The sequence below is a fragment of the Rhipicephalus microplus genome, chromosome 5 (genome assembly GCF_043290135.1).
Source record: "Rhipicephalus microplus isolate Deutch F79 chromosome 5, USDA_Rmic, whole genome shotgun sequence".
NCBI classification, from domain to species: Eukaryota; Metazoa; Arthropoda; class Arachnida; order Ixodida; family Ixodidae; genus Rhipicephalus; species Rhipicephalus microplus.
Genome location: NC_134704.1, coordinates 26,473,125 through 26,492,695, shown reverse-complemented (window position 1 = coordinate 26,492,695; position 19,571 = coordinate 26,473,125). Strand labels below are relative to the sequence as shown.

Sequence of the window (19,571 nt, the reverse complement as noted above, 5' to 3'; positions counted from 1 at the left end):
TCAACACTCGAAGATGACCATAAGACGACGACCATAGGGCGTACTAAAATATTTACTAGAGTCAACTGTGGAGCTACGGTCGTTCAGCCACCACGTGAATGATGGATAGTGCATGCACTATAGTGTAGCCTTCATGCTCGAAACTTCGAATAAGGAGGAGGAGGAAGCAACAAAAGGGAGAAGGCAGGGAGGTTAACCAGAAAGACATCTTGTTGGCTACCCTACACTGGGGGATTAGGGAAGGGGACAAAAAAGACGAGAAAGAGGGAAGAGAGGGAAAAGAAAAAAAGTGGGGGAGAGACTGACAGTAATTTCACTGCAGCGTGTATAACTTGTGCAGTTGTTCATTAGGGTACTTTTGCTTTTGTTTCGATTAGAAAAACGGCCGATTGTGAACCTCGTGGGCTGAATTGAATTTGTGAGCCTAAATGGGCCAATGCAGTGGGACGGAACGTTTGCTGAACTGCGTCTTGTGGCGAAGCGGCTGTAGGCCACACAGAGCTGAGAAAAAAAACGAATTTCAGGCGAATCTACGAGCTATAATTGCAGACAACTTTTCTTGGCAACGAAGGGAAAGCTACAGAGGCGTAGTTTCTGCCCATGTACGACCATATACGCGAAGTAGTCTGGTGTGGCATGCGTTCGCTACCGATGTGGAAAGTGATGTCTCCGCGCGATCAGCGTTTCATATGGACCACCGTGAACTGGAATATGCTCTGTAACATTGACGCAGGCACCGCTTGGCGTTCGAGGTTTTTATAAAAGGCGCTGCTTTCTCACGCGTGCAAAAACGCCAAGTTAAAATTTATAAATTGAAATTCGGCAGATCCCAGGTGCCCGAGAGTCAACGTTATGCGAAGCATGTGGAGGGAAGGCGGCCGTGTTGCAATTTTCTTATTGAGTGATGCGTCATGAAATGACGCTAAGTGTATGTACTGTTAGGGCGTTTATTAGCTGGCACACAGCGAGCGTACACAATGGCGTTAGCACCGGCCAAGCATGGACTCTCTGCGCGAGCGGCTTCCTTTTTTGGGTAGACCCACTAGAAAGCACTTGAGAGTTCGGCCCATTTCAGTGTTCGGAGGCTTCTCTACAGTACAAATGTTGCACGCACAGACATGCTGAAGAGTTGCAGATGTTTGTATAACCAGTTTGCACTTGCGCAACGATGCCAACTGGAACATGTGTATTAGCAACATCAGAAGCTGATATGAAGTGCTGATGCTGGCGAGGATGCCGCCCTGGACACTGCTACTTAAATCAACTTCAGCGCATGACAACCAACCACAATAGACGTCAACCCGACGTGACGGCTGTATCGAAGGAGCACTTATGTAATATTTATGTAACGTTTATGTAACTTGTGTAACGTGTAGGGAAGCGTACTATAGGATGCCGAAATAACTACGCTTCCTTTTCTTCACCATTTGTCTACCCTTCTACAAACTTTGAATTGAAATACAGAACATCTTTGTTTGTTTTTAAAATTAGCTTTCCAGCGAGACACTTTCTCAAGCTCACAACGGCGCAGTAGCCTAAATTGTAGTTCCGCGTGCGTATCATGCGCTCGAGATGGAAAATAAAGGGAACCACGTCTCCTGCGACAACACCGCGTTCAAACCGACAGGTTTCAGCGCAACGCATGCTGGCACGTTCTTCCGTCTTCATTTGCAGGCGTCGTCAATAATCAGCTGAGAGATGGGCGAGGGCTCACTCTCCAATAAACAGGGAGGGTATGTATACTTACTTACGCAGCACCACCGGTTCGGCCTTCTAGACAGCCATATATATACGCTCTTTATCGTTAGCAGTGGACGTTTCATCCGTCCCTTACGCCACATTACTAGAAACGAAAGAGCTAGCACGTAAAGAGAAAAAAGACCGAGAGAGAGAGGGCGTAAAAAGAGGAGATGCATGCAAAGAGCTCTTCTCGGCCACCCTGGCGTGAACGGCGGCCGTGCCGTGGGGAGCTTTTTTTTTTTTTTTTTTTTTCCCGTGACTGGAGCGCTCCACGTCGCAGCCGAGGAACAAACTTGGCGCTCGGCGGCAGTTCGTTGTCTCTGGCACCAGGCGGCGCTAAATCTCTGGCCTCTCGAGGGATTCTTCTCCCTTTTCAAGGAAGAGCCGGCGAGGAGTTCTCGTCCCGAAGGTGAGCCTGGCTTTCTAAGCCGTTGGTACGCGTTCAAGAGGAAGCAGATGCATGGGGCTGGAGTGAGGAAGACGAAGAGCGAAACGGCGGCGATGGAAGGCGACGACGAAGGACGAGGACCTGTCGCGGACACTTATAAGGGTCCTTTTAGGGCGATCGCGCGCCGAGAGGCTGTCATTTTTTTTTTCGGCATAGTAAGGCAAGCTACTCGTTGACAATGGGGGTAAACAGCTTTTGGGAGCTTCGAAAAGTTTTGCGCAAGAGCAAAGCTAAGACTAAAAGAAGGCGAAAAAAGAAGAATAAAACGAAACCAAGCATCCTGAAAAGGGCGCACGTAAGTATCTGCAGAGACAAACTTTAGTGAACGGTCGAGAACCTTAGAGTGAACCGTCGAGTCGCACCACTCTTCGCAGTCGTTGTTTGGGTGGTATATGGAGAGCACGGCGCACAGTCGCAAGGATCGTCAATAGATTAGAGCGCACGGCCAGCACGTTTTGACATTCAGCGTAAACCCTACACAAATGCGATTGATGTACACAACAGGCACTTTGAATGACAAAGAAATTCCGCACATACAATAATCAGGAGAAGCGTTAAATGAAAAGTGATAGCCAGTCAAAACAATTTCGAAAGAACATCGCCCAAAGCGTTTCTAACGGTGCTCGGGGAAACGAGTGATAGCGTAGTGGGTCTGCATTTCAGGCGCCTCGCACTTTCAGCATCACAAGTGAAGGGATGCAAGCGACCCTAAGCCTCGTCGCAAGGCCTGTGGCCAGTTATCGCAGCGTCATTCACATCTTTTTTTCGCTTATTCTTCGCGCTTCTCCCGCCAGTTGGGCGCTTTCATCTCCAATTTTCTTTTTCTCGTACCCCGTTCCGCAGCCATATTTACCGTTTCTCGAAAACGCTGCAGACGCGAAGTTGTGGGCCCAGAAATTATTGCCCCGGAGAGTCATTCGCTGCTCGAATAAACGGGCGTTGTCTGGGAGGCCGCAGCTAAAAACGCCATCCCCGGAGGAAGCCATTTATTTCGTTTTTTTTTCTCTCTCTCTCTCGTCTATTCCATTCTGCGTGCATCCCAGTCGAGCATCGCCTCTTCTTCGCCGCGGAAAGAAACAACACTCGAACAGAGAAAGGCGCCGCTGTGTGCCCGAGAGATCCCACAACACTCGCGACGTCCCAGCATTTCATTGCGTATATACGACGACGACTACGACGCGTCGTTGAGCAACAAGCCGAGATGGGAAACGACGGGCCAAGAACAAAGCCGCCGCCGCAACACAAACACGACGCCACACTTCGGGGCCCGAGATGGGTTCGGGTGGGATACGTCTTTTTCTCTCGCTTCGCGAGAAAAAAAAGTTGCCAAGCTGCCACTTCTGGCTACGGCGCCATACATTCACCGCCGCGGCTTGTCTACGCTCGTACGTAGCCATAGTGGCCCACCACGCCTTGTCTCCTTACTAGCGCACCCTGTTCCTTAACCCTAACCCCCCCTTTTTTCCCTCCCCGCCTGTCACGAATTATATCCCCTTCATTTCGTTCTCGTCCCGGTTCTCTTCTCGCGTTACTTTATTGCCAGCTGGGCTGACGAGCAACGCGACGACATTTCCTTTTGTCTCCCGTGTTTGCGCCCTGCTTTCGCTTTGGTAATCGCGCGAAACGTCCGATGATTGACGTTCTTTCTGCTCGGCTTCCGGGTCACTCTGCCAAATCGAATAAACGGAACGCAGCAGCGTGAAGAAGGAAAAAAAAAGAAAGAAACAGCGAGGAAACGGAAAGCTGGGCAGAACGTGTCGACGTGAGATTAAACGGCCCTTACTTCCTTAAGAGATCCCGTCTTCCGAAGGGCCTATCCCCAAACACGCACGAATTAAGTCTGCCGGCAACACGAATAGGAGACACTGCAGCTCCATCGTCTCTTCGTTGAAGTGGACTTCCGATAAAGCTTCGCGGGGAAAGAGAGCACGAGCACCCAGGAAGAGGAATTCACACTTCGAATTTCGTTTTATCCGGTTTCTGCGCGTCGCAGTGAAAAGTGGCGTTCGAAGCGGGATCCGCGGGGAAGGCTGCTCGCCCACGCCTCGTGATTGACGGAACTATTGCAAGCACAAAAAAAAAAAAAATGAGAGAGAAAGGTTCGTCAGCAAGCATAGTCATTCGGACTCATGCTGTGACCAAGGTTCGTATGCTTAGAGAAAAAAAAAACCCACAGAAGTTCTTGCCCTATCAGGAAAATAACGCCAAGCGAAGCTGGCCTACCTCTTTTCTTTCCTTCTTTTTTTCTTCCTATACTTCTTTCACTCTCTCTTTTTTTTTCCTATACTTCTTTCACTCTCTTTCTTTTTTCTTCCTATACTTCTTTCACTCTCTTTCTGTTTTCTTCCTATACTTCTTTTCCTCTCTTTCTTTTTTCTTCATATACTTCTTTCTCTTTCTTTTTCTTCCTATACTTCTTTCTCTCTCTTTCTCTCTCTCTCTTTCTCTCCCTTTCTTTCTTTCTTCTTTTCTTTCTTTCTTTCTTTGTTTCTTTCGTTCTTTCTTTCCCAACGCTCAATGCTCCCTCCTAAATTTTTCCTTCCTCCACGCCAGGAAAGAGATCTCAATCCACGTTCTTAGCCGCTCATCATTTATGTTGCTATGGGCAACAAAGAGGGTCACGCGTGCATAATCAAGGCAACTATGAAACGTGGCAGCGCGAAATGACATTCGACCTCGATAAAAGATAAGATCGCCATATCAGTAAAGGCTGATCATTGAGAAGCCCACACTCGAAAGAGCATTCATTATCCAAAAAAAAAAAATACCATGCACACAAATCCGCAAGTGACCGGTGCACATTTTGTGGCCAAATTTTTTTATGTTTTTTTTCACCTTCGCCGATGACGGATTTCTTGCACAAAACGTGCGGCTACCGAAATCTGTGTAGGCTTTCTGCCCTCCCATAGTAGACAATAAAATACTCTGAATCGGCAAACACTTTTTTTAAACACAATTCTTAACAAGCTTTGCTTCAAAAAAAAAAAAAAAACGCCAGCATAGTCACAGCGAAAGCTAGACGAGCGGCTTTTCAGAGCTTTTTAAAAACACTCATTAGGTAACTACTGCAAGCCCACTTGCTTGATACCCACTAGGGCAATAATAATAAACTTCTGAGTAGTCCAGCAAGCCCACGAAGCGGCCGCCAGGTACTCCCTGTCGGTCCCTACGTGGGAGACGCCCGCTACGCGCTAAGCGCGTCCTGCAGGACCGAAATAAAGTTTTTTCATTCCATTCCATTCTGAGTAGTAGGCCGGCATTCGCTGATCTATTTTTTGCCATTCTTCTGAAAATCGCGTTATCCGCTTGCAAGGAATTTCGTGCCCATTGTTCATGCAATGGCTGACGACGATGAGGAATTTCGGCTGAAGTGGGTATTGTTGGGACCTGAGTCCTGTGGGTCTCGTCGTTGGTAGCTGGCTCCCATCGGACTCGTCCCTTATAGCGAGAAGCAATGCTTATATGGGAAAACAGAGAACAGACGTTTATTTACATTAGAGAGAGGTCAATAAGAAAGTTTAGATATATAGTGGCGTTCTTCGTACATGGCGAGCTCTCCACTCGAAAAAGCACACCGAATGAGCCGTGGGGGCTCATTATAAAGGGTCTGTCCTCCCCAGATCCCTAGATCGGGGACCGCGTACAGAGGGCACCGTCCAATCACGGACCACACATTACCCGCGAGGGTGACGAGCACGCACGGTCCACGCGAACGTTCAAAACTGAAGCGTGGTCACCGCACGGCCATGTGGCACGAACGCGGCTCCCCCCCCGTCAAGGTGTGTCGCTGGGCGAGGGGTCTGAAGTTGATGACTGCATCCATCGAAAGGGCCGCCGTAAACAAGCTTCAAATGGTGCCGAACGATTCGTTCAATTAGCGGGACGATTCCCGGCCGCCGCCGCCGCCGTCATCTTCCAAAGAAGAAGCTGCACCGGTGGTCTCCCGAACTGCTCACGGCGCCGCGGCGGCAGGACGCCGCACCCTCCGGCCAGGTGGGAACAATACATGGCGGACACAGGCCGCCAACCCGTTTGGCGACTCAAAAGGAACATCAAAAGGAACGCCGATCCATTGTCAGACCTGGCGCCGGTCCTAACAGCCTCTCCGCCGGGGAAAGAAGATCCCGAGGTGCAGTGGCCAGCAGGTACTGTGCAGCGGGATCTGTATTGCAGCTTGTCGGCTCTTCCTCTATTACTTTTGTCCCGAACACTGGATCCGATGATCATCGACCAAGAGGGCGTTGCTCGCAGGGATGAGGTGAACCCCTCCACCATATTCTCCGCCCACCACAAACGAGGAACTGCGGAAACTGCGCCGAAAGCACACCCACACACAAGCAAGCACACGGCAATTCTCTACTCAGAATCACCAGACTCAGATTCACCTGTGGAAGTCATTTCCTTCTACCTCAACTTTATTCCTGTGGCCCCCGCCGAGTCGCAACACCACATCAGCCACTTTTGAAGACATTAAACAAAACACTTGACACATGATTGGATAAATACAGAAAACTAGTGGGCCTCAAATCGAGGATAGAAAGCAGAAAATCGTTTTGAAGCCCTCGGGGTACTAGGGACAACGACTCAGACCATCTGCGTTGCTGTTGAGTTTACCCTTCTTGTAATGGATATCAAAGGTGTATTGTTGAAGAGCTAAGCTCCAGCGCAAAAGACGGCCGTTTTTCGATGACATGGACTGTAGCCATGTGAGGGGACAGTGGTCAGTCTCTATTGTGAACCTAGAACCGGCGATGTAACAAGCTAGCTTCTGCACAGCCCAAACAACGCAGGCACATTCCTTTTCTGAGGCACTGTATGCTTCCTCACGAACAGAAAGCTTTCTACTGGCATACAGTACAGGGTGTTCCTGGTCGTTCTCTCCCCTCTGACAAAGCACGACACCCATACCCCGGTCGCTGGCGTCACACTGAAGAATGAACGGCTTAGAGTAGTCAGGCGCGCTCAACACTGGCTGACTTTTTAGTGCCTTCTTTAGCGTAGAAAATGCATGTTCCTTGGCCCCATCCCATTTTACGGTCTGGGGTTCAGTCTTTCTAAGAGCGTCTGTCAAGGAACTTGCAATGTCAGAGTAACGCGGGATATACCTTTGATAATAACCGGCCAATCCAAGAAACGACCGAATGTCTTTCTTGGTTCGTGGTTGGGGAAAGTTGTCTATTGCGGCCAGCTTTACTTCTGACGGCCGGCGGTAGCCTTGGCCTATTACATGCCCTAGATAAGCTACCTCAGCGCGCCCCAATTGGCATTTCGCAACCTTCACTGTTAAGCCGGCCTCACGCAGACGACATAGCACAGCTCGCAAGTGTTTCATGTGGTCTATCCAGGAAGAAGAAAAAATAGCAATATCATCTAGGTACGGGAGGGCAAAGTCCTCCATACCCTGTAACACTTTGTCCATTAGGCCAGAAAAGCAATAAGGGGCATTCTTTAATCCAAAACTAAGGACCTTCGGCCGAAATGTTCCCATCGGGGAAATAAACGCCGCAAGCCTACTAGCCCTTTCAGTTAGAGGCACCTGCCAGTATCCCCTGACTAAATCCAAAGTCGAGATGAAATTGGCACTGCTGACTTGCTCAAGTCTTTCCTCAATATGCGGAATTGGATAAGTTTGGTCCTTTGTAATCGAGTTGAGCCTCCGATAGTCAATACACGGTCGCGGCTCTTTCCCTGGGACCTCAACCAAGATCAGAGGCGAGGTGTAATCACTCTCTCCTGGCTCGATCACTCCTAGCTCGAGCATTCGGTTTATCTCCGCGGCCATTATTTCCCGTTGCCTCGGGGAAACGCGGTAAGCTTTAGAACGAATTGGTTCCGAAGATGTCAGCTCAATATCATGAACTAGGGCTTTGGTTCTGCCAGGTGTGTCTGAAAATGTTTCTTTAAAGTCAAACAATAGTTCCTTCAGTTCCGCTTTCTGATCTGGCTCCAACTCCGCCTGCTCTACCAGGTTACTAATAGTCTCGCCAATGTCTTTGTTTTCTGTTGTTAACTCCGGGAAATCAATAGGCATTTCTTCCGGTTGATTGAGCGACATGTTTACAACGGCATGCCTCTGCTGGTACGGTTTGAGCAGATTAGTGTGGTACACCTGTTGCGTTTTACGCCTTCCCAGTCCAGTAACCAAGTAATTTGTGTCTGACAATTTCTGAACTACCTCAACAGGTCCCTCCCACTGGACCTGAAGTTTATTCTTCAGTGAGGGTTTCAGTATCATCACTTTTTCCCCCACTCGAAAGCTTCGCGTCCGGGCTGTCTTGTCATAATAGCGCTTAGCGTTGTTTTGAGCTCTGCGCATTTCCTGCTCCGCTAGTTCTTGAGCTGCGTGAAGTCGGTCCAACAGCTCAAGTACGTATGCTACTACCGAAGGGTCGTCCGCCCGGCCCTCCCAAGATTCTCGAACAATGCGAAGTGGGGAGCGAAGAGCACGTCCGTAAACAAGCTCCGCAGGCGAAAACCCTGTTGATTCGTGAGGAGCGACCCGAAGCGCGAACATAGCTGCGGGCAAGCAAGCCTCCCAATCCTCTTTTTGCTCATAACAAAGGGCGCGTAGCAGCCGTTTCATGACTGAATGTACCTTTTCTACAGCATTTGACTGAGGGTGGTACACTGAACTGTGGATGATTTTAACACCACACTTTTCTAGAAATGTCGAGGTTAGTGCACTTGTAAAAACAGATCCCTGGTCGGACTGAATTTCTGCAGGGAAGCCTACACGTGCAAAGATAGATAAAAGCGCTTTAACTACCTCTTCCGAGCTGAGCTCCTTTAACGGTACTGCTTCCGGGAATTTCGTGGCCGGGCAGAGCACTGTGAGTATGTGCCGGTACCCGGACTGCGTTACAGGAAGTGGACCCACTGTGTCTATAACTAGCCTGCGAAACGGTTCTGTGATAATGGGGACCAGCTTCATAGGTGCTTTAGCCTTATCCCCTGGCTTGCCAACGCGTTGGCACGTGTCGCAGCTTCTTACAAATGCCTCCACCTCCCGAAAGCAGCCGGGCCAGTAAAACTCCCGTAACAAACATTCTTTTGTTTTTTTGATGCCGAGATGCCCTGACCACAAACCTCCGTGGACCAGGTGCAGCAGCTCCTTGCGGAAAGGATACGGTACGACTAGCTGATTAAACCGAACTCCTTTTCGACTCGTGTACTTTCTGTACAAGACGCCCCCCTTCTTGGTGAACTGAATGTTTTGCTTAGCCACCCCTTCCTTCGCGTCTGGCGTTAGGTTACGGAGAGTGGAGTCATTTTCCTGTTCCACTATCAGTTCTGTAGGACTTACATTTAACAGCTTTATAGTGCATTCTACTTCTCGAGATGCCTCGGATTCATCCGGTTTCTTACATCTTTCTTTAGATATTGTGTTTTGAGGCTCCATTATAGGGTGGTCCAGTTTCGTGCCAGGTAAAGAAGGCTCTGCCGCTGAAGCTGTTTCGTCTGCCACCGGATCTTTATAAACTGTCTGAGCGGCGAGCTCCCTTGCTTTGGATCGAGTTAAGGCCTGTACGATACCCTCACTGAACCCAATTCCTTTTTGTCGCAGCAAGTACTCTGATTTATTTGAGAACAAATACGGGTATTGCACTGGGAGATGTGCCGAAACGGCAGCTTCAGTGTCTAGAACACCGAAAGGGCCTTCGATGCGGACTCTTGCTACTGGGAGACATGCACTGTTTGTCTCTACTGCCTGTCTTATCCATGCGCATTCTCCTGTAAACTGACTCTCCTCGACATAGGACGGGTGCACTACATCCATAGTGGCGGCCGAATCGCGGAGCACGCGGCACGGTTGGCCGTTCACGACTAGGTCTCGGATGTAGGGCTCTAGCAATTTCATGTTTTCGTCATTACTACAGAGTGACATTAACACAACTTTCGGGTTCCTACAACCCAAAGAAATATGCCCCGTCTGTTGGCAGTTATAGCAAACTATCGGCTTCTTGGCCTTGAACGCCTTTTTCTGTTGCCCTTCCGCCCTTTTCTCGGGTGCTTCTTCCTTTCTCTTGTTTTTCTCATCACCGCTTCCTTTGGAGTCTAAACCCTCCTTCGGCATATACCGACCCGACTTTGTCCATCGCGGAGGCTTGTCGGCCCGATATTTACTAATCTCCCTCCTAGGGACATCCTCGCCTTCGAGGGCACGGCGATTTACGTACTCCTCTGCGAGCTCTGCCGCTCTCGTGATAGTATCTACTCCTTGTCTATCCTGAACCCAGTACCTAATGTTTTCAGGTAGACGCCGAAAGAATTGTTCCAACGCAAAACACTGCAGAGTCTTTTCCGCGTCGCCAAGCGCACCCTCCTCTCTAAGCCATTCCTCCAGATTTACCTTTAAGGTGTACGCAAACTCTGGGTATGACTCGTCTTTGGCTTTCTCGATCTCACGAAATTTTCGCCTGAACGCCTCCGCTGACAGTCTGTACTTTTTGAGCAGACTCGCTTTGACTCTGTCATAGTCGTCTGCGTCTTCTTTACCCATACGGGCTATAATGTCAGCTACTTCACACGGCAGCAGCGTAAGCAAGCGCTGGGGCCACGTGTTTTTAGCAAAATTTTCCCTCTCGCACGTGCGCTCAAAGTGCACCAGAAAAAGACCCATGTCCCCTCCTACCGCGTAGGATGGCATCAAATCTGTCATTCGGCGCTCTCTTTCTCGTGCCACTGCGCTAGCTCCGTTCATTGATTGAGCCTTTGCTAGTTCAATTTCTAGGCGTTTCATTTCCATACGATCGATACGTTCTCTTTCCCTTTCCTCTTTTTCCTCATGACGTCTCTGTTCCTCTTTTTCCTCACGACGTCTCTGTTCCTCTTTTTCCTCACGGAGCCTCTGCTCCTCTTTTTCCTCACGGAGCCTCTGCTCCTCTTTCCTTTGCGTAATAGCCTCCAAGCATTCGCTCAGCTCCTCGTCATCTGCCCCGATCTTCTCGATGGCGTCAATGATCTCCTGCTTTCTTTTCGTCTCGGCAATTACCTGGCCCAGCTCTCGGGCCAACTCTAACAACTCTGGCTTTTTTAGTCCCTTCAAATTCATGGCGGTCCTTGGTGCTGCTAACTCTTTTAACTAAACAACTTTGACGTACTATCAATACTTCCGTCCACCGTTACCAAATCACTGCTTTGTTTACAATCCTACGCAAAGCCTGGTGATATCTCAGCAAAGAAAAGCAGTGCACTCACCCTATGCCGTCATGAATTCGGACGCGTTCCTTCCAGTGTTGTCAGTGATGCCACGAAGCAGTTTTGTCCGACTCTAGGTCCTCCAGACAGCAGGTCTCAGCATTGCCTCCTGGTCGATGAGCTCGATCCCACCGCTGCCATCCAGTTGTTGGGACCTGAGTCCTGTGGGTCTCGTCGTTGGTAGCTGGCTCCCATCGGACTCGTCCCTTATAGCGAGAAGCAATGCTTATATGGGAAAACAGAGAACAGACGTTTATTTACATTAGAGAGAGGTCAATAAGAAAGTTTAGATATATAGTGGCGTTCTTCGTACATGGCGAGCTCTCCACTCGAAAAAGCACACCGAATGAGCCGTGGGGGCTCATTATAAAGGGTCTGTCCTCCCCAGATCCCTAGATCGGGGACCGCGTACAGAGGGCACCGTCCAATCACGGACCACACATTACCCGCGAGGGTGACGAGCACGCACGGTCCACGCGAACGTTCAAAACTGAAGCGTGGTCACCGCACGGCCATGTGGCACGAACGCGGCTCCCCCCCCCCGTCAAGGTGTGTCGCTGGGCGAGGGGTCTGAAGTTGATGACTGCATCCATCGAAAGGGCCGCCGTAAACAAGCTTCAAATGGTGCCGAACGATTCGTTCAATTAGCGGGACGATTCCCGGCCGCCGCCGCCGCCGTCATCTTCCAAAGAAGAAGCTGCACCGGTGGTCTCCCGAACTGCTCACGGCGCCGCGGCGGCAGGACGCCGCACCCTCCGGCCAGGTGGGAACAATACATGGCGGACACAGGCCGCCAACCCGTTTGGCGACTCAAAAGGAACATCAAAAGGAACGCCGATCCATTGTCAGACCTGGCGCCGGTCCTAACAGTATGCGCCACAATTTATAGGGGAACAAGAACAAGCTTCTGTAATGTGTTGAAGCATTGGACGACCCACACGTAACGCTATACGCATTGTGCGACGACTGGTTGTTCTTTCGGTGTTTTAGAACTCTTTATAAGTCGTATTAACACGATTGCTTTCCGGACATCAAGTCTGCCTAAGGTAATTTTGCCAACAAGCCACGAGCACCAGCGTAGCTCAGTCGTAGAATACTGGGCTGACACCCAGCAGACTCTGGCTTCGAGCCCCACTGTGTCGTTGGTGCTAGGTTTGCCAACAAGGCACAAGCACCGGCGTAGTTGAGTGGTTGAATACTGGGCTGACACCCAGCACACCCGGGTTTCGAGCCCCACTGTGTCTTTGGTGTTAAGTTACGGACACCGGCGGCGGCGGCGGACAACTGCACGTGACCCGAGTTGTGACCTCAACAGCTTTCGCTGTAAAAAATGGCCAAGATTTTACTAATAAAGCCACGCCTGGCTTGAAATATTGAAACTGGACGATTCTCAAGACTAAAACTGCTTGCTTCTAGGTCGCTCTATGTATCAGCTAGGTGACGCAGGTTGTTTCTAGGTTGCTTATAGGTCGTTGCTAGGCTTTGGATGTACTGTGCTATAGGTCTCAGTGCAGAGAGGTCCGAGTTAAAGAACAGCCAGTCACAGACACGAGGCGGGCACGTCGTTGACCTTCAATCGCTTCGGGTCCTTCTCGCAGCCGCTATTGCCCTTTCCCGTTTTTTCTAGTTTCTAGTGCGGAGGAAAGGGGGGTTTCTTCGGCTCACCGCAGTCGCTTCGCAGCGATTCGTTGTGCTAACGTACTGTTGACTTCCTATTTTTAGCGGAGGTGGGACTTACCCAACTTCTGTTGCACACAACCATTTAGGATGAAGATAATTATTTAGCACGGACTGAACAACGAACGATTGTTAAACAGCTTCGCTCTTTAAAGTTGGAGGGCGCTTGAAGTTTGCGTTCAGGATAGAGCGTGATTGCGTAATCGGGCACCGCTCACATCGCTTTCCCAGTCTCTAACGTAGCTTCGTTTTCGGTGGACGCCATGCCATGAGGAAAAGAACGCACATGCGCTCAACATTGGCCGCAACATCCCACGCTGCAAGTACAGTTGCGAAGGGCCCAGTCTGCCATAATTATTTATTTTGTCAATTGGCGAAGTACCCGCTGCACATCCGTAAGGCAACAAGCGCACCCACGAATCTATACTCTTGGTTGGTGCTGTTGCTCTTCAAGTTGTGGGCCTTAAAACCGGCCATAAGCAGCGCTGTTCATATATTTTGACCCCTGCTGCGATTCTACGCTTCTGTCAAGCAATAAAATACATGCCTCAAAGAGGCTGTTCGCACTGCGCAGTATTCACGCATCATTTTTTTTTTCTTTTTCAAAACAATTTTGTAGGCACTGGCGTACGTGGTTCGGTATTAGAAATGATGTTTGCCCCGAGGAAGTCCTAGCTTCGATTTCCACTCTGACACAAGATTTTTATTATTTTGCGTATACCTAGAATGTTAATTTGCGGACCACATCAATTTTTCGCTCATAACAGTCACCAGGATATCTGTCGAAAAATCTCCTTAACACTACCGCGTTAAAATTGAATGTTCGAGCTGAGCGAGCAGAATTTCACATTCGGGCAACGCCGCAGCCTATATGTGCTTTCGCTTTTACAGAAGTGGAGCGGGCTCGCATACTGATGCAGCTTGCCTGCGATAAATGGGCTATTTTTTGTTATCGGTGCCGTTCGATGTGAAAACGGCGGTATAAGTGCACGATTACCCATTGGTGAATCCGTCTCGAAAAGGCATTAAGTTTTCCGGGTGCAACATAGCGTTTACATCTAAAAATTCCGGCGTGCCTCTGAAGTTATACGGTAATCGATAGCGCCGACAGCAGGGCGTTTAACGAGCTTGTGAATTTCGGCAGCGACGTTAAAGGTAGCCGCAACTGTATGACGGCGGGGATCAAACCAGCGTAGTCGAGCGTAGCTGAAGGAGCAGCAATGCAGGCTCAATGTACACCATGGCGAATTAAAGGACGCGTTCTATGTGAGACGCGCACATCACTCGCTAAATGCTCAAACCCCCGGGTTGATGTGAACGACAGTACGCAATAACAAAAGAGGCGGAGAAGTAAAAAAAAAAAAACTGAAACTTACCACCCTGTGGGTCCTGACGACCGGAAGGAATGCCAAAATCTGTAAAAAAAGAAAGGAAAAAGAAAACCACATTGAGCCGAAATGAAAAAAGAAAGGGCAAGTTTGTTAAACAGTAACGAAAACATTTCTGAGCCTACGGTGAAGGTGGCAGCCAGCACAGCCGAGAGGTTCACGTCGCTTCCGTGCCCTTTCACGCATCTGTGAGTGCCAGCACTTCTTTGATTCGCGATATTCTTCCTCCGAGCGAACGACACTCGTCCGTTACATAACAAGTTCAAAGGGGCAACTGCACGCTCATCACAGCACTAGCGACATCTTTTAGGGTATACGTCACGAGACAAAGAAGCCCGGTGGGAAGTGCGACTACCAAGTATCGCAATGCACGTGAAAGAGTCGTCGGCGGTTGGAAGGGGCATAGAGTTTCGTAAAATTAACTAAAGGGGACAGTGGCGCTGCGATCGTTCAGCGACCATGGGAACGATGGGCAGTACACACATTTGCCTAGTCCTCGTACTTGTGGACAGCGAATCGTACTTGCGGCTTCGTTTGTTGCTGTGTTTAGGTTTTGTTTTGAAAGAAAGATTCAACCCTTTTGAACTTCGCTACCCGATTTGGAAAGGTAAGTCTAAAAGAATAAGATGATGAAGCGCAACCGCCGAGCATTTGCTAAGATATGTTTTGTAAGAAAACAGCTTCAAGCCACACGAGCACACATGGAGCCAAAAGCAGGCCAGAAGTACGAGACAAATGTGTGTACTACTCATCAGTCCCATGCTCACTGAAGCGCCGTGCGTTGCAGCTCTCATAGACATTAGCGCCAGCGTTGCAGCTCCCATAGAAACTAGCGTCAGAGTTCCCTGTAGTGTATGTTAGGGAACTCTAAGGCAAGGGGCACCTGTCACAAGTGCGCGAAGGGAACCGGTGATGAGGGTGCAATATGGAAGCGATGATATCGTGACGACGACGCTTGGGCTGTATAAACGAAGTAGTTGCGCCACAATACTGCGACGCACGTTTCTAGTTTCAATTTTGCTGCATTCGGTTTACACCCACAAGGACTGCCAGAAATGCTCGGCGCAGACCACACCCCAGTGTTCGAGAAGCTCCGCGATTGTAGCAGATCGTTTTGTTAAGAATGCGCGCAGGACGCGGACAGCCTAGCTTATTGCCGAGCTTGCGCGACCACTAGCAATACGGCGGGAAAGTTCGAAAAGACGGTGCATTCCAACGATGATCAGTTTATTGACGGCCGACGCTCTGTTCGCCGCTATCGACGTACGCACAGCGTGCATTGCCCGCTTGCAGTTTAATTTTGGGTTTCCCGCCCACAAGTTCAGCCAAATAAAGAGTTACGTATTTCCGAGCTCTACTCTGCGCCGTCACGACTACGTAACAATACCATCGCTCTCACGGCGACTGCAGAAGTGGGCCCTTGCGTTCCGTCTCACGTTCAGGTGTGTACGCGATTGAAGCGAGCGAACATGCGATGCAATTGGGCTCTTGTTTGGCGCTCTTGTTTGAAATAGCGCGTATGTGCACGTCAGTTTGTCATAAGCAACTGGGAACCACACGTTGCGGAGAAGCTGATGATGGGGCCATTTTTTTTACATTTCTTGAAGCCGTGGCATGGCTGCAGCGATCTCGATCGGCGCCAGTCATCAACAGTAAAATTATTTACCGGTCTTCAACGCGTTGTAGACATGTCGGTCAGCGACATGGTAGGCAGGTCATCTGCAAGAACGGAGTACGATTTCACCGCATGGTTGCGTTTGCTAGCCAGACCTAGCACAACTTTGCAGTTTAAAAGTAGCATATACTGCAACTCTAATTTGGCACACACTACCATGGTATCTCTAATTTCGTTCTCGACTGTATATTGCCACATGGTTTGCTTGGGTGAGATCGCAGAGTGAAAGAAGACAAAGACGATCTCTCTGAGCCGCTGCTTGAGTAGTCGACTAAACGAGCCCATTTTTATCAAGTTTGTGGAGAGTAACGTGACAAGACTGGTGGAGGTGCTGGGTACAACGTCTCGCAATCCACCCGATGCCCAAGACCCCGTCCAGCAGCCGGAACACAAGCCCTGCACCCGTGGACACTCCTGTTCATAGAGTAAGCCGCCGCCAACGAGGCCTACCGCCTGAGACACCAACCACTGACGCAGCGACTATGACTTCGACACAAGATCCCGTGCAAGCTCCGACCCCTTCCACGCCGATATACTGCACCGTCCAGAACCCGCTCACGCCTAGCCCCTTTCACGGAGAGCAGCATGAAGATGTTGACGACTGGCTGAGTGAGTTCGAACGTGTCGCAGCGATCAATTACTGGGATGATGCCGCGAAGCTCCGGAACGTGTACACTTGCCTAAAAGACGGTGCCAAGACGTGGTTTTTGAACAGGGATGATGTTCTGACATCTTAGCGCGAGTTCCAGCGTCGCCTCCTGGAGACCTACAGGAGTCCCGACCGCCGCGAACGGGCGGAGCATGCACTACATTCACGCATCCAGATGCCCAACGAGACCGTCTCGATGTACGTCGATGACATGACACGGCTTTTCAAGCGAGCGGATCCTGCTATGGCAGAAGAAAAAAAGTTGCGCCACCTCATGCGTGGTGTGAAGGAACAACTTTTTGCTGGTTTGGTGCGTAGTCCACCCAAAAGTGTTGCTGAGTTCGTTACTGAAGCGGCAACAATGGAGCGAGTACTGCACCAACGATCTGCCCAGTTTGACCGTCAAGTGAATGCTGCCTCAACTCCTGAATTTTTCGCCACACCTGGGAGCAAGAGCCCCGAATGGATTCGCGAGATCATTCGATCTGTCGTCCGGGAAGAAATTTAAAAGATGTACGGGACAAGGCAAATCGATGTTGGTTCTATCACCAGTGTCATCCGCGACGAGGTCCAGCAGGTGCTGCACGCCCATCGTTTTCCGCCCACGTCGGTTGATCCGGAAACGGCTCCTGTGTCTACTGACAGTCGCCGTCGTACGTACGCGGAAGCCTTGCGATCTGCCACTCCTCTTTCGGGTCAAGGAGTCCCAATCCAGCCAGTGCCGCACGTCCCGATCCATACAGTGCCGCACGTCCCGATACAGACAATGCCATACGTCCCGATCCAGACAGTGATGCCGTCAGTCGCGATTCAGTCAGCGCACGCTGATTTGGACATCGATAGTCGCCGTACACCGACGCGCAAGTCTGATCTCTGGCGTACGCCAGACAGACGACCCCTCTGCTATCATTGCGGTGAGGCTGGTCACATTTACCGCGAATGCCCATACCGGCAACTTGGCCTGCGCGGATTTTCCGTCAATTCCCCTCGTCCCCGAATTGGTCAAAGGCCAAGGGATATCGAAGAATATCTCGCGCAACAGCGTGCACCCTTTACACGACGGCAATCGCGGTCACCATCTCCGAGGAGACCCGCAGCCACTGGGCCACGTTTCGGGGTGACGGCACGGGAACGCTCCCCGAGCCCTCGTCGGGAAAACTGAAGGCAGCGGCCTTCGGGGGCAAGGTCGCTGGGACTCAAAGTGTGGAAGACCTCCCATCGATGCTTGCACGCAACGCCGAAGGCATTTCGTCAAAGAATAATCGCAGTGCCGAAGAAACGCCGACATCCGCATCTGAACCTAGTGACCGCGTGTCACTCGACATACCTGTGCTGGTTGACGGTCTTCAGGTCAGTGCATTGGTAGACACTGGTGCAGACTATTCGATCATCAGCGGGAGGCTAGCGAAAGATCTCAGGAAAGTGATCACGCCGTGGAATGGAACGCGAATTCGAACAGCTGGAGGGCACGTTGTAACACCGCTGGGTCGCTGTACCGCAAGAGTGAAAATTCGTGCGTCAACGTTTGTGCTCAGCTGCCTCGTTCTTCCCGACTGTTCGCGTCAGCTGAGTATCGGCATGGACTTCCTTCGGCAATACGGTGCCATCATAAATCTCCGTGAGCGCATCGTGACCTTCTCGACTCAAGGCGCAACAGATCGAGACGCTGATAACTGCCGTAGACTTGCGCTGCGTGTTGCTGACGACAGCGTGACGCTGCCACCTCGAGCAACTGTTCCCATCGAAGTCATTTGTGAAGACTTCAAAGACGGCGACGTGGTGGCTGAAAGCAACTTATCACTTCTGCTGCTCCAAGGTGTATGTGCCGCCCGAAGTGTTGTCCGCGTCCGTGACGGACAGTCAACGATACTAGCTACAAACTTCAATTACGAGCACCGGCATCTTCTCCGTGGAACCACCCTAGCTTATGGAGAACCTGTTGCCGACGTCACGGAGTGCTTCGCGTCCGAGGAAACGCATGAGGATGAGGAATTTCTAGACCACATCGACATTAATTCGACGCTGTCAGACGAGAGAAAGGCTGCACTTCACGACCTTTTAAGGGAGTTTAGATCTTGCTTCGCCTCTTCTTCTAAAGTCCGTCAAACACACCTCACGAAGCATCGAATTATTACCGACGATTACGTCCGCCCCATCCGGCAGCAGCCTTATCGCGTTTCTGCCAAAGAACGCTAGGCTATTCAGACACTAGTGAAAGAGATGCTCGATGACGGGAATATTCAACCATCCAGCAGCGCTTGGTCCTCGCCAGTCGTTCTAGTAAAGAAAAAAGACGGAACGCTGCGATTCTGTATTGACTACAGGAAGCTTAATAGCGTCACAAAAAAGGACGTCTACCCGCTTCCACGGGTCGACGACTCCCTCGACAGGTTACGACGTGTGAAGTATTTTTCGTCCATCGATCTAAAGAGTGGCTATTGGCAAATTGAAGTGGATGAACGAGAGCGAGAAAAAAACCGCGTTTGTGACACCAGACGGACTTTACGAATTCCGAGTTCTTCCCTTCGGCCTCTGTTCTGCACCAGCCACTTTTCAGAGGATGATGGACACAGTTCTCGCTGGCTTGAAGTGGCAAAGCTGCCTTGTCTACCTCGATGATGTGGTCATCTTTTCCGAGAGCTTTGAAGAACAGCTGAAGCGTCTGAGAAAGGTTCTGGAAGCCATCCGCACAGCTGAACTCACGCTGAAACCCCAAAAATGCCATTTCGGCTATGAAGAGCTGAAATTTCTGGGACATGTCATTAGTGCAGATGGAGTGCGACCTGATCCAGACAA

General features: G+C 50.3%; 1 protein-coding gene across 2 annotated transcripts in view; it reads right to left on the bottom strand.

The window, feature by feature from the left end:
- The window catches only part of LOC142817694 (suppressor of lurcher protein 1-like), a 413,217-nt gene that overhangs the window by 20,786 nt on the left and 372,860 nt on the right, over positions 1-19,571 (bottom strand). For both annotated transcript variants that reach the window (XM_075895045.1, XM_075895044.1), the window contains exon 11: positions 14,440-14,478. In XM_075895045.1, coding sequence (XP_075751160.1) covers positions 14,440-14,478 — 39 coding nt within the window. The remainder of the gene's footprint in view (positions 1-14,439; positions 14,479-19,571) is intronic.